The sequence below is a fragment of the Ictidomys tridecemlineatus genome, chromosome 6 (assembly GCF_052094955.1).
Source record: "Ictidomys tridecemlineatus isolate mIctTri1 chromosome 6, mIctTri1.hap1, whole genome shotgun sequence".
NCBI classification, from domain to species: Eukaryota; Metazoa; Chordata; class Mammalia; order Rodentia; family Sciuridae; genus Ictidomys; species Ictidomys tridecemlineatus.
This window is the reverse complement of record NC_135482.1, coordinates 173,147,213-173,161,666: the sequence shown is the minus strand read 5'-3', so window position 1 is coordinate 173,161,666 and position 14,454 is coordinate 173,147,213. Positions and strand designations below refer to the sequence as shown.

At 43.3% G+C, this 14,454-nt stretch overlaps 1 protein-coding gene across 7 annotated transcripts in view; it reads left to right on the top strand.

Annotated features, from left to right (window-relative positions):
- Fry (FRY microtubule binding protein) overlaps window positions 1-14,454 on the top strand; it is a 392,985-nt gene that overhangs the window by 311,976 nt on the left and 66,555 nt on the right. For all 7 annotated transcript variants that reach the window (XR_013423443.1, XM_078016146.1, XM_021730283.3 and 4 more), the window contains 6 exons: window positions 2,677-2,776; window positions 3,041-3,212; window positions 10,349-10,605; window positions 11,123-11,269; window positions 12,391-12,559; window positions 13,727-13,817. Coding sequence is in view for 6 of the 7 variants with exons in the window: in XM_078016146.1 (XP_077872272.1) it covers window positions 2,677-2,776; window positions 3,041-3,212; window positions 10,349-10,605; window positions 11,123-11,269; window positions 12,391-12,559; window positions 13,727-13,817 (936 nt within the window). In the remaining variant the exon portion in view is untranslated. The remainder of the gene's footprint in view (window positions 1-2,676; window positions 2,777-3,040; window positions 3,213-10,348; window positions 10,606-11,122; window positions 11,270-12,390; window positions 12,560-13,726; window positions 13,818-14,454) is intronic.

Here is a 14,454-nt window from a genome sequence, read left to right as displayed (position 1 = left end):
AGCCATGGCCCAGTACCTGGCATAAAGTAAGCAGCATATCATGACATAAACACTAGGCACTGTTCATCATTCTCACCACCCCCGTCCATTCTCACTCCACATCTGTGAGCCTTCCCCAGGTTCCCATCAGACACATCAATTTTATGCTGTGTTCATTTAAAGATCAAATGGGCTGGGGGTGTAGAAGAAAGAGTGCATGTGTAGCATCCCAATACACACACACACAAAAAAAAGTTCAGGATATATTGGCATCTGTCAAAAATTTAAATGTGCCCTTTGGTCCTCCATGACCTCTTCTAGAAATCTTTTTCAAAGAAATATTTGCACATTGGGTATTTGTGGCACTATAATAATGGAAAATTGAAAAGAGATTCAATGTCTGTCATTATCAGAGATGAGATTCCCCAGGAAAGAGATTCTGAGATGGGAATTCAGTTCTTAGTGGTGGAGATTTTATTAGAGGTGCCCTTAGGACCCATGACTATGGGGAAGTGAAGGACATAGGACTTAGCAGAGTTGAGAACCACAGGGACTGCTGCTGGGTAGCAGGCATGACCTTGGCCTAGGAAAATCTCCTGGGCTGAGAGCAGTGTTCAGAGAATAATTCAGCTCAGGAATATCGGCTGCCAACTCTTTGGTGGAGGATGGAGTGCCTCAGCCTAAAATGATACTCAACACAGCATCCACTGTGACAATGGGTACTTATGGTATCTCTGTACTGGGTAACACTATGCAGCTGTTAAGACTTAAGTGAACCATAATTCAGTGACCAAACAGACCATCCAAAATATAGCAGCATATTCACATTCATGTTTAAAATGCTGTGTACTGGGGAAGGGATATTTCAATGTATACATTTGTGATATAGATAGATAGATAGATAGATAGATAGATAGATAGATAGATAGATAGATATAGATATAGATATAGATATAGATATATAAAATTAGAAAGGAGTCAAAACATTAACAGTAATTGTCTCTGATATAGGAACAGCAGGGGGTAGAGGAGAAGGAAGAGATGGATTTATTTCTGTATTTTATTTTATCCACCTATCTAAAGCCAGCACCAACTTGCCAGCCGTGCAAGTGCACCATCTTCAGACAGGATCCCTCAGCCCTTTGTGTTACTTGAATTATTTAGAAGGAAAATATATTCAGAACCTTTTTCATGTGCTTAACCAATTCTCACTGTAAATTCTTACTGAAGATGTTGTAAAATGGGATTCCTCCAGAGTGGAACTAGGTCTTTCTAAAAGGCCAATTTCTCTAAACAGAACTTCCAAGACAGTGTAATTATATAGATTCAAAAAAAGAGCCCACCGAAAAACAGTCATGCTTTTCACTTCCTGACTCTCTTTTGCTTTCTGAAGGTTGCCCCAAAATAAATACCAGTCACCCACCTTTTGATAGAGACTACATTCTAGTCACTAATTTTTCAACTTACCAGGAATTTTCTATTTATAACCTCTTTTCCACAATAAACTAAGGCAATATATATAGGGAAAAGATGCCATCTTAAATAACACTATGTAGCAAAGAGAAAACGGATTTGATTTCCACATCCTGCTTGTTTATACTGCTGATCGCCCATCACCTGTTCTCTGTGCTCCTATTCCCCCCAGCTCCCACCCCACAGGTACAATTGCCAGGTCTTCCTGATGTTGTCTCCTTAGTGTTTTTTGGATGTAACTCTTTCCTGGCTCTACTGTCCCTGCCCCAGTTCCACCCCTCGTCATTCTGTATGTGGATTCTCAGAACAGCTTCCACTCATGGCCCTAAACTCCATGCTCCACAAAACATCCAGGGTGATTTTTTTTTTTTTTTTAAGGGATGAGCATCGTTCCCTCCCTCCCTAACTGTGAATCCTGTGGTGATGCTCTTCACCTTTTAGAGTAAAGTTGGCTGGTCATCTTTGGCAGCTACCTGCTGCCCTAGCCTCATCCCCTCCTTTTCCTCTACTTAATTTCTTTGTTCAATCCACGACACATAGATTCTTTCCCCTTACAGAAGGGGTCTTGCTGTTTCATTCTTGTGATCCTTCAAAATGCTTTTTTCTCTGCCTAGTTCCATCCCTTCCATTGGACTGGTGTCTTGAGGTGCTTCAACACATGGTTTCCTTGTTTCCACCTCAGGAAAGCCTTTCCCAACCCATAGCGGACATAGGTGTTCCTCATCAGGATTCTTGTAACATGCGGTGGGTTCCGCCACCATGGCGCTCATTAGAACCACACTGTACAGTTTGTCCTCCCAATTAAGCTGCAGTCCAGCCGCTCTAGCTTCCTAATTATCAGTGCTTTGCACATTGCTCCTAATCATTATTTGGATTAGATGGATCAAATGAAAATCTTCATTCAACGGGCTATTGAGAAATTTAGTACACATGACCTCTTCTGTCCTTTCCATGAAGTTTGGTTTTCATTAAAGTGTATCTGCATCAGATAGAGTTCTGTGTGCTTTGTCCTGGTGTCACAACGTTCCACTTTGTACAGGAAGAATCATTTTCCTTCACTGACTAATACATGGCAAAAGGAGGAGGCTGAAACCAGCCAAAGGGGCAAGGAGTGTCAGTACACGTGATTCAAGCCAGTGTGGCGTGTAAAATTGTGAGAGAGAATGACCTATCAGGATTTCTAGCCAGGCTGCCTTACAGACTATGCTGTGTTCTTGCTTTTAGGAACTATCCCTTCGACATAGTGACGTTGTTAAACCTCGTTCTATTCAAGGCTTCTGACACCAACAGAGAGATTTATGAAATCTCCATGCAGCTCATGCAGGCACGTATCATTTTTCTGGCATGGAAAATTTTTATCCTTGAGGATAGAACATGTTTGTTTCTGTGAATCACTGGTGGATGCAAAGAGTGAAAAAAAATATATATATATATATAATGTTATGTAAACATCATAATTAACTGATAGCTTCACCTTTAATCCTGTCTTCAGATAGGCATTAGTCAGTTGTTACAACTTTTATTAAATGCTCCTGAGATGTCCAGCTAATGCTTTTCTCATACTGTTTCTTAAACTTTCTTTTTATAGATTCTTGAAGCAAAGCTTTTTGTATACTCTAAGAAAGTCTCTGAACAAAGACCCGGCAGTATTCTGTACGGAACGCACGGACCATTGCCACCCCTATACAGTGTGTCACTCACCCTCCTGTCCTCCGAACTGGCCAGGATGTACCCCGAGCTCACTCTTCCACTGTTCTCAGGTACTGTGCGACAGTCTAGAGTGACGTGTGATCCTCTCTTCTGTTCTAATTCTAGGGTAATTCTATCATCAATATTATTGATGCTAAATTTGTAGATCAGAATTGCTTTAGGCCAAATCCAGCTATATATAAAAATAAATTCTAGAATTTTTTTAAACATAATTATCTGTAAAACAATATAGTTATAAATGTACACACATGACAGATGCAAAGATGCTCAGATTGTTTTTAAAAAACTTCTACATGCATTATATATGTGCATTTCCCAAAGAAATTAAATATAGGCAGTATAACGTATAATACCTACAGTCACTTTTAATTGCTGTGAGATGTTTGTTGGTAGTAGTGATAGTGGTGGTGTTTTGAAGCTAGCATGTTCTACATTCAAAAGTTGAGGGGCTAGGGTTGTGGCTCAGCTTGGTAGAGCGCTCACCTAGCACATGTGCAGCACTGGGTTCGATCCTCAGCACCACATTAAAAAATAAATAAATACATAAAGGTATTGTGTCCAACCACAACTAAATATATATATATTTTTGTATATATATATATATACACACACACATACATATACATATATGTATATATTTTTTTAAGTTGAGAGTTTAATTTTTGGCACTTTTTTAAAGTTACATATGACACTAGAATGTATTTTGGCAGAATATACATATATAAAGTATAACTTATTCAATTAGGTTTCTGCTCTTGTCGTTGTACGTGATGTGGAGTTACCCTAGTCATGTATACAAACACAAGGCTAGGAAAGTTATGGCCAATTAATTCTGATGTCTTTTCTATTCCCCTCCCCACTCTTGTCCCTCTGTTACCCTTTGTCTAGTCCAGTCTATTTCTATTCTTCCCCTCCCCAGCCTCCCTTGTTTTGGGTTAGCATCCACAAATCAGGGAGAACATTTGGGCTTTAGTTTTAGGGCATTGGCTTATTTCACTTAGCATGATATTCTCTAGTTCCATCCATTCACTGACAACTGCCATAATTACATTCTTCTTTATGGCTGAGTAATAGTTCACTGTATATATATTCCACATTTTCTTTATCCATTCATTCATTGGAGGATGACTAGGTTGTTTCCATAGCTTGGCTATTGTGAGTTGAGCTGCTGTGTACATGGATGTGGCTCTTTTTGAGTCTTTTGGGTACAGACTGAGGAGTGATATAGCTGAGTCAAATGGTAGTTCTATTCCAAGTTTTCTAAGGAATCTCCATACTACTTTCCACAGAGTTGCATCAGTTTGCAGTCCTACCAGCATTGTATGAGAGTACCTTTCTCCCCACATCCTCCCCAACATTTATTGTTGCTTGTATTCTTTATAATTGCCATTCTAACTGAAGTGAGATGGAATCTCAGTCTAGTTTTAATTTGCATTTCTCTAATTGCTAGAGATGTTGGATATTTTTTCATATATTTTTCGACCATTTGTATTTCTTCTGTTCAGTTCCTTTGACTTTGGGCACATTTTTATAAGCAATCTTCACAAATAACTTTTATGAGAGTTCAAGAATTGCATTTGCCAGTTCACTTTTTGCCTAAGCTCACGTGACACCTTGACGAGAGGCAACGTTCACATTCATCCTTCTTTTACACCTGCATCTCCACTGCCTTGGTGCAGCCCCTCCTTGGTCCTCTCCTCACTCTACACCCCCGGGTCCAGCGCCTCCTTCATGCTCCACTATGTGAATCTAGATTTATACAGCATTTCTCAACTCACACTTCTCTGCCCAGTCGTCCTAAAGATAGTTGCTGTAAGAGACCATTTCCATCTGTTGAACGGTGAACCTGTGCCAGGCTGTGTCCGAGGCACTGTATTTATCACTTCATCTTTACAACCACTAGTGTAATGGAGTAGTTAAACAGAGGCCCTGGAGTTGGATCCCCTGGCCCTGCCATTCCCTAGCTAGTTAGCCTTGGGCAAGTCACAGAACCTCTAAACTCTGCTTCCTTATCTGAAATACTAAGAACTACATGGTAGGGTGTGCGGTTTAAAATAAGCTAATGAAAACCAGGTAACTGGCCTAGCCCTAGCTAGCATTGTCACCCCCCACCACCACTACCATCATTCTTGTTTTACAGGGGAAAACTAATACTTAAAAGATTAAAATATGGGACTGGGGACGTGGCTCAAGCGGTAGCGCGCTCGCCTGGCATGCGTGCAGCCCGGGTTCAATCCTCAGCACCACATACAAACAAAGATGTTGTGTCCGCCGAAAACTAAAAAATAAAATATTAAAATTTAAAAAAAAAAGATTAAAATAGGGCTGGGGCTGGGGCTCGGGGGTAGAGCACTTGCCTAGCACATGCGAGGCCCTGCGTTCTATCCTCTGCACCACATATAAATAAATAAAATAAAGGTATGTGTCCAACTACAACTACAAAATAAATATTTTTAAAAAGAGATTAAAATAATTTGCTCAGGATGATATAGGTAGGAAATTGCCAACACATAATTTAATCTAGTTCTGTCTTCCTCCAAAGTCAGGGCTATAAATCGCTATTTTAGAAAACCACTTGCTTTTCACCTTTCCATCCAAGAACGCATCTACTCTCACTTCACCTTTGACCAACACGCCAGGCCCTCTCTGAAGTCCTTACTTCTACGTATGCTTTTTCCTTCTCTAAGAATAGAATGGGCATCCTCCCTCTCTCCCTAACTTCCAGAATTCCTTAAAACCTAACTTATATTCTGCCTCTTCAGTGCACACCTCACCATCATTTCCTTGAGGTAGAGTTAGTCACACCTTGTCTAGTACCTGAAACAGTGGAAGACTCAACAAAAACTTACTAAGCCTACTAAATTCATCTAGTAAATAAACTCTCTTGTCAGAAAACTACAGTTTATTTTGATCCACTTCAGCCAGGATTGGAGCAATGCCTGGCCTGTGTGCTGTGTGCACTCTTGTCTGGGGCCTGGGAGTACAGAGGAACATAAAGCAGTCTCTCCCATGGAAGGTGCAGTCTAGTAATAAAGATAGACGTGCCATCGTGATTGTGACACGGTGTGGCAAATGCAGGTTTATTCAAGAGTATGCTCAGTGTCTGAGGTGGAGGCGGAAGCTGTGGGAGGCATCAGGAAAGACTTCCCAGAGGTGCAGATGTCTGAGCTTCAGTTTGAAAGAACTGTGCAAAGCAGACGGTAGTCGATGGGCACCACAGAGACGAACAGTGTATGGTTTGGCTTAGAGCAGTAAGACAGCGTGATGCATTTGGGAGGTCATGTAGAGGTCAGTGTGGCTAACAATGTGCAGAAAAGGGAAAAAGCTAGACACAGCCTTAGGCAGAGGAGGAGGCAGGAGCCAAGTCCTCAAAGGCTTTATATTATCCGCTGAGGAGTTTGAAGGCCCACATTCTCTGGACACCCCCCCCCCCAGAGCCCTTTGAACAGAGAGGGCATCCAAGCCAGCTGCTCAGGTTCTGAAAGCCGCTGATGAGTTTCAAACAAGAAGAGGGCTTGACAAGATCCGCATGCGTTTCAGAAAGACAAGCTGCGGTGTGGAGGGTGGATTAGAAAGCGTCCAATCAGAAACGATGACAGTAACCCCAGGAGGAAATGAAACATGTAAGATCTGAGCTAAGACAGGCCCGTGAGAGCGCAGGGAGAGCCTGGCATGAGGCCTGTGGCCGCCACCCTCCCAGGGAGCCAGTACGGGAGGGTCCCAAGGTTTAGGACAAGGCAGAGATCCTGAGTGCAGCCTGGGACGTTGGGTGTAGGCCGCTGCCAGGCGTCCCCAGGTGTGCGCAGGCTGGAGTCAGAAGGCAGCACCAGTCACTCTTGGAAGGCACAAGGGCTGGAGCCAAGAGCACAGCTGAGATCAGGAATGGAGAGAGCACGGAGTGAAAGGAAGGACCTGGCTTTGGCAGAGAGGAACGGAGGTGAGTTCAGAGAGGACAGAAAATCCCTAGGGGGTGAGTTTCATGGAAACCTAAGAAATGAGGATTTAGGAAGAAGGAGTGAACCGTCCACAGCCTCCAACAGCATAGAGATCACAGAAGATGAGGTCTAAAAGCCATCTTCCGTCTGGCAGGCTGGCACGGACCTGAAATCTCAGGGACTAGGAAGCTTGAAGCAGGAGGACGGCAAGTTCAAGGCCAGCCTCCAAAACTTAAGCAAGCCCCTGTCTCAAAAAGAAAAATAAATTTTTAAAAAAAGAACTAGGGCTAGAGCTCAGTGATAAAGTGTTCCTGGGTTCAATTCCCAGTACCAAAAAAATAAAAAGGATAAGCCCCCAGGGCTTCATGATTCATTGGTAACTGTGGATAGTTCCCACGGGAGGTGGCAGCAGGAACCAGACTGCAGTGGTGTGTGGCTGAGAAAAGGGAAAACAGAGACTGGAGCCAGGGGGGATGCAGTGACAAGGGGGCGGGTGTTAAGGATGAGGAGAAGAAGCTGGTAAAGTAGGAGACGGTGACAGATAATGAGGGACCAGCATGCCTACATTTTCTTCATGAATTTGGCTATTTGATTTATGAAGAATTTTCGAAAATAACATGAAAAAAACTAAGAGGGCACAACAGATTCCTCTTGTCTTTACTCCCAGTACTATTATAAACCCTGTGGTGCGGTCCTGCTTGTAATTTCAGGTGACCTAATTATTCATAAGCAGCTAGACCCCTCCCAGGCCCCTCCCAGAGGAGCGGGAAACACGCATACCATCCCACTGACATCGCTACACATTTTATTTAGATTGTTTTGGGAGGAATAACTAAGAACTTGTTCCCATGGCTGTGGCTTTTTTTTTTTTTCTTTTCAAAAACTTGTCTACCACCCGGGTGCTGATCTAGACTGCGAATACCGCAGACTTCCCTACTCTCTTGGTCACTGTGTCCCGCAGACAAAATGCAATAAAGATGATAAATAAGCAGATTATGTATTATGTTAGAAGGCCATGCTTGCGGCTAAAAGTCTGTAGATTTTTATACCCTGTAAAGAAGATCGGTTTAGGGCTGGGGTTGTGGCTCAGTGGAAGAGCTCTCACCTAGCACGTGCGAGGCCCTGGGTTCGATCCTCAGCACCACATAAAAATAAATAAATAAAGGTATTGTGTCCAACTACAACTGAAAAACAAATTTAAAAAAAAAAAGATAGGTTGTAAAGATAGATATTTTTTAATTGCTAAGCACCTTGGTACATGTCTGTCATCCCAGCTACTCAGGAAGCTGAAGCAGGAGGATCACAAGCCAGCCTCCTGAGGCCAGCCTCAGCAACTTGGAGGCCTTCAATAAATAAATCATAAATAAATAAGTCCATATACAAAAATAAAATAGGTATTTTTCAATGATACTTTTTCTCTGATCGGATTTTTTCCCCTCTCCAAAATATCGGTCTTATCTAGTGGAGCTTAAGTAGTTTTGCCATAAAACTGTCCTGAATCTTTGCACCCAGCTGTCATTTTCCTCCACTAAATCCTCAAAGTTTAGTGCCTTTCTGAAGTCATTTGTCACTTTCTCGCTTGCCATAGAGTTACTTGCTGGCATAGTATCAGAGTCTCCTTCTGGGGAGCAGGAACCATGATTCTAGTCTTGGCAGTCTCCATCATGCCTAGCATGGAGGCTCATACTAGAAAATGCCCAGTACATGGGAATAAAGGAACTCACTCGTTGGACAAGACTCTAAGTCTGTATCATCATAGTCCATAGCATCAGATGTGATACCTAAGCTTGAAACTAAGGATGTTTTGGATTTTTTTGGGGGGGGGAGGGGGTAGGTACTGGGCGTGAAACTCAGGAACACTTGACCACTGAGCCACATCCCCAGCCCTATTTTTGTATTTTATTTAGAGACAGGCTCTCACAGAGTTGCTTAGCACCTCGTTGTTGCTGAGGCTGGCTTTGAACTCACCATCCTCCCGCCTCAGCCTCCAGAACCGCCGGGATTACAGGCATGCGCCACCACACCCAGTCATTTTGAGATTTTAATCCATATAAAACAGCAGCTTTGTGCTGTCTGATTATTGTGGCACATTATTCTTCTTCAAAATGGAAAATAATAATTTTAGTTGGAGGAAAAGGGCCAAGTCAATTAGAGTTGCCATTTGAGGGATCTAGTGTGTTATCTTGGTGTCATTCCTGGCATCTGTGTCGTTCCGTTCAGCAGCCATGAGCGCTGCCGGCGAGGTTGTGTCACACTGGATCACAGCACTTGCACAAGACCAGGCTTGCCAGCTTCCGCCTTTGGATAAAGCTATTTCTCGGAGACAAGCAGAGCCTCGTGCATAAACATAAAGCTGTGCTTCTTTCTCTGTGGACTGCTTATTCAGATTATAAAATTAAATGCTGCCAGCAGTGAAACGGTGCAGACATGTCAACAGAGAGAATGATGGGAAAGTGGCCCAGCTGGACGAGGAGCTTTTGACCTTGGTGCACCTTGTTCCCAAGGTGAAGTGCAGCCCTTGTCAGGCATCTTCCATGCTCTGGGCATTTTTCAGGTAGACTCCCCAAGCCGGGTTTCTTCCTCTTGGGGGTCCACATCTCACTTTTTAACAATTGATGTTTCATGGAAGACACTTTGTAAATCACTGGGTTATTGGAAAGAGAATGATCACTGTCAGAATAACCCTAATCACCACTGGTCAGGGGCCTGCTGGTGTCAGGCACTGTGCTGAGCCGGCTATATACGTGGTGAGTGTATCCTCTAGTCTTCACCACAGTCCCGTGTGTGCAAGGGGGGCCCCGTTGTACACATGAGTAAACTGGAGAGCGGAGAGGTTGGATTACTAGCCGAGAGTCACGGGCGGCTATTAACGCAATGGAACTAGAACCCAAATACACATCCTTCTGCCTCCAGGTCCCTTGTTTGTCCAAGGGACAGATAAGCCCTCTTCCACTAGCAGTGTGCTTGAACTCCTGAGGCCTCCCATCTCACTCCGTTTTTACCAAGCCTGTCCTGTCCCCATGGTGCAGTGCCACTTTCCCACACAGAGCAACAGACATGAAATGACAGGTGTGAGAACAAGCTTTGTTGTTGTTGTTTTTTTTTTCATTTTTGTCACCTTGGGGAGCTACTGTATGTGCACATGTTTTCTGTAAACGGAAAGCATTGTTTAAATCATTAAGATGGTGTTCATATTTTAATTTGTTTGGTGGAATAATAACATAACGGCTCTCCACCGCAATTCTCTTTAGAGGTAAGCCAGCGGTTCCCCACGACACACCCAAACGGGCGTCAGATCATGCTCACCTACCTGCTGCCCTGGCTGCACAACATCGAGCTGGTGGACAGCAGGCTCCTCCTCCCTGGGTCAAGCCCCAGCAGCCCCGAGGATGAAGTCAAGGACCGAGAAGGAGAAGTGACAGCCCCTCATGGGCTGAAAGGGAATGGCTGGGGCTCTCCAGAAGCCACATCACTGGTCCTCAATAACCTCATGTACATGACGGCCAAGGTAAACTCAAGTCACATGGCTCCATCTTCAGAAAAAGCAAACCCTTGTGCAAACCTATTTATCCTTTAAAAATCACACAGAAGGAATGGACAGTGGTGCTGGCCACATAAGAGCATAAATGATGTCACTAAACTCCACACCTAAAAATGGTACATTGAGGGCTGGGGAAGTTAACTCTGTGGTAGAGAGTTTGCCTAACATATGGGAAGCCCTGGGTTCAGTCCCCAGCATCACACACACAAAAACCAAGGTTATAATGGCAAACTTTATATTTTACTGCAATTGAAAAAATAATAAGAAGCCTAACATTTTTTAAAGTTGATGCCCATAGGTATTGGAGGTGAATGATTTCTGCATTACCAATTTCTCTCCCCTGGAAAACAAATGACATCTTTCTGATAAACAGCCGTTTCCCTTTCTTACTGCTTTTGAGATGGCCATGACCTTCAAAACCACTTTGCCTCCAATGTTCTTCCCACGTACGTCACTGGGCTGTTTCTTATTCTGTTTGTTACAGTATGGAGATGAAGTTCCTGGGCCAGAAATGGAAAATGCCTGGAATGCGCTCGCCAACAACGAGAAATGGAGCAACAACCTGAGGATCACACTGCAGTTCCTGATCAGCCTGTGCGGGGTTAGCAGTGACACGGTTCTCCTACCCTATGTAAGTGTGTCTCGGGCTCTCGGGAGCATCATTCCTGCTGGGGCTTCCGTGTACAGTTTGCGAGCCAAAATGTGCTCCCGGCTCCAACTAAAATAGAAAAGTGCAGTTTTGCCCGTCACACTCAGCTCCTGAGAGCTCTTCCAGATACTGCATGAAAGTTCCTTTAGCCCCCAAGACACAGGCCACACGTGCCAGTGACAACTGTCATCCCCTCAGTCTAAGCCTTGGGACACAGACCTGTGAATTAAGGAGCAAATATTTTTCCAACAGTTACCAAAAGCTGCCTTCTACAGACGTTAGTGCCAGCATGTGGGAGACACTGGGTGCTCTCAAAACAGAATTAAAAAACAGAGAATCCTGGTTTTTCTCTTCAAATTCAGGTGGTAGGAGAGAGAAACAAGTAAAGCTGTCTGATACTTGCTATTTATATCAGAAGGAGATGGGATCAACAGAAGGACAGCATCTTAAAATGCAAGCTCACTCGGCATTCCCATACCGGTTGCTTTTGCAAGAGAGTTGATTTCTTCCTGCAGTTTGACTCATATAAGCCTCGTAACAGCACACTTGCTTCAGGCTGGACCATGAGGTCTACAGCAATGCAGAGCATCAAATCCAGAGATATTTTTAAGATTTTAAACTACACTGGGCATGGTGGCACTCACCTATAATCCTAGCCATTCTGGAGCCTGATGCAGGAGGATTGCAAATTCAAGGCCAGCTAAAAGTCATTTGTTTCTAGGGGAGAGGAAAATAGAAAGGGACCGGATTCCTTTTTAAACAAAAATAACTAGCAGTTTTCCCTCCACCCCCCCCCACAGTATGTATAAATAAAATTCTTTCTGAAGATAGGACCTTTGATGGCAAGTTGGAAGCTTAGATTGAATCAATGTGCCCAGAGGGTAACTTTAAAAAATTAAACCATTAGAAAAGGTAAGGCCTTCAACACACACAGTCCTAATAGCCCACGTGGCAAAGTGAATTCTAACCCACCTGGATTAGCCTAGGAGAGCACCAAGATTACCCTGGGGCTGATGGCACCCGGATGGTGGCGTGGGTTACCAGCCTGCAATTCTTGTGGACAAGGTTCTGGAAAGCATCTCTTGTTTCTTTCTTCCTCTCAGATTAAAAAGGTGGCCATATACCTATGCCGCAATAACACCATTCAAACCATGGAAGAACTTCTTTTTGAGCTACAGCAGACTGAGCCCGTGAACCCCATTGTCCAGCACTGTGACAACCCGCCCTTCTACCGCTTCACTGCCAGCAGCAAGGCCTCCGCAGCCGCTTCCGGTAAGGACCAGGGACCTGGGCCGACTTCTTGTCCTGGGTCTCTGGAATTTTCTTTGGCGGAGACTTAAAAGTATGTGAATATGTGTCTGTGGCTTTTTCTTATTCTTGTATGTACATTCACTTAAGAGACTTGAAAATAGCTGAGACTCCGGGTCATTATTGGATAAATGAAACTGTTTTGTAAGAATGACCATGGAGCTTTTTACTTTACGCTGATTTTAAGAAGAGCCCTGAAATCACTGAGGAGTCTCTTCTGGACCTTCCTATTTGTATCTATGGGATTCCTGTTGTTAACCTTGTCCCAGGACTGACTAAAACGCCTACAACAGTACAGGTTGAGCAAACCTAATCCCAAAATCCAAAACACTATTCAATCTGAAACGTTTTGAGCAATGACCTGATGCCACAGGTCCAATGGTTGAATGTACATGAACTTTGTTTCTGACATAAAATTATTTAAAATGTATGAAATTAGGCTGTGTGCATAAGATGTATGAAACAGGAATGAATTTCATGTTTAGACTGGAGCTCTATCCCCACCATATCTCACTGCGTGTATGCAAATATTCTAAGATCTTTTAAAAATCCAAATTTGGAAATAATTCTGGTTCCAAGCATTTTCGATAAAGATACTCAACCTGTGTTATCGCTTTCAGTAAATAGGCATCAGCATCATTTCATGAAACACAAACACGTGCCCTCCTCCTCCCCGATGGCGCATTCCCTCTCTTTGCCCTCTTTGCTGCCAGAGCAGTTCTTGCCGAGAAGTGTCAGCTTAGGAATCAGAAGCTCTGGCTACTGGAACTTGCTTTCCTAGCATTGGTCAAATAACTCCAGAAACACTAAAACAACTTACAGCAGGGCCAGCTGCTATAAATAAGCTCATTTCCAAGTGGCCAGGAGAATAGGTTCCAAGAATGTTGCAGCCTCACTTTACAAGGGAGTTAAGGAATCTAGTTTGACCATAACAGATGTCTAGGATTCTCCTGTTTCAGTGGTGCCCGCTTAAAAGGTTGTTTAGAATGTCTGAGATTGTACAAAAGATGTGAGGAATCTTGCAAACAGGGATTTTTACAGGAAATCCGTTCCTAAAATTAACCGAGACTTGAGCTTGACTCCTCTGCATGTGTCTTTTTCTAAGCATCTTTCTTCTAATCCCATCTACAGGAACCACCTCCAGCAGCAATACAGTGGTCGCTGGCCAGGACAGTTTCCCAGATGCCGAGGAGAGCAAGATATTGAAAGAATCTGATGAAAGGTTGGTGCACAAATCTGGCCTAACACCCAACATAACTTTCAGCAGTAGCCGGTACAAAGGCATCAGTAACAGTTTGTGAGGTTTCCTAAATCTCACAGGCACACCAAAGTCCTCCTTTATTCTTAGAACACAGACTAACTTTCCAATTCTGTCCTGTAGATCCCTGAAGTTAACAATTTTTTTTTCCTATACAAAGTCAGAGAACAGAAAGATAAAGAGGAGACCGTTTTGGTAGCTGATTCCCACTTACTTCAGGGCTTCCTAAAAAAACACCAGTCATTCTGCTAATGGGTAAAACCATCTAGAATTACAGGAGATTTGTCGTGTGAAATTTTCAAATCTGATTACTAAATAATTTCTTAGAGTAGTTGTCTTGAGGTGGGTTTTATAAAATATCATTGTATTTATCAGCTTTTTGTGACTATTAGGAAATATCGGAGGCTGACTAACTTATGAGGAAAAGAGGTTTATTTAGCTCAGGTTTGGAGGCTTTAACCCCAAACCATATGACACAGATTCCAGCAATGGCCCTGTTGGCTACATCACATTGTGGTGGGAGCATGTATGTCTGTGTGGTCTCTGTTTCTTCTTATTCAGCTACAAGGATTCAACCATGAGAGCTCCACTGTTATTAACT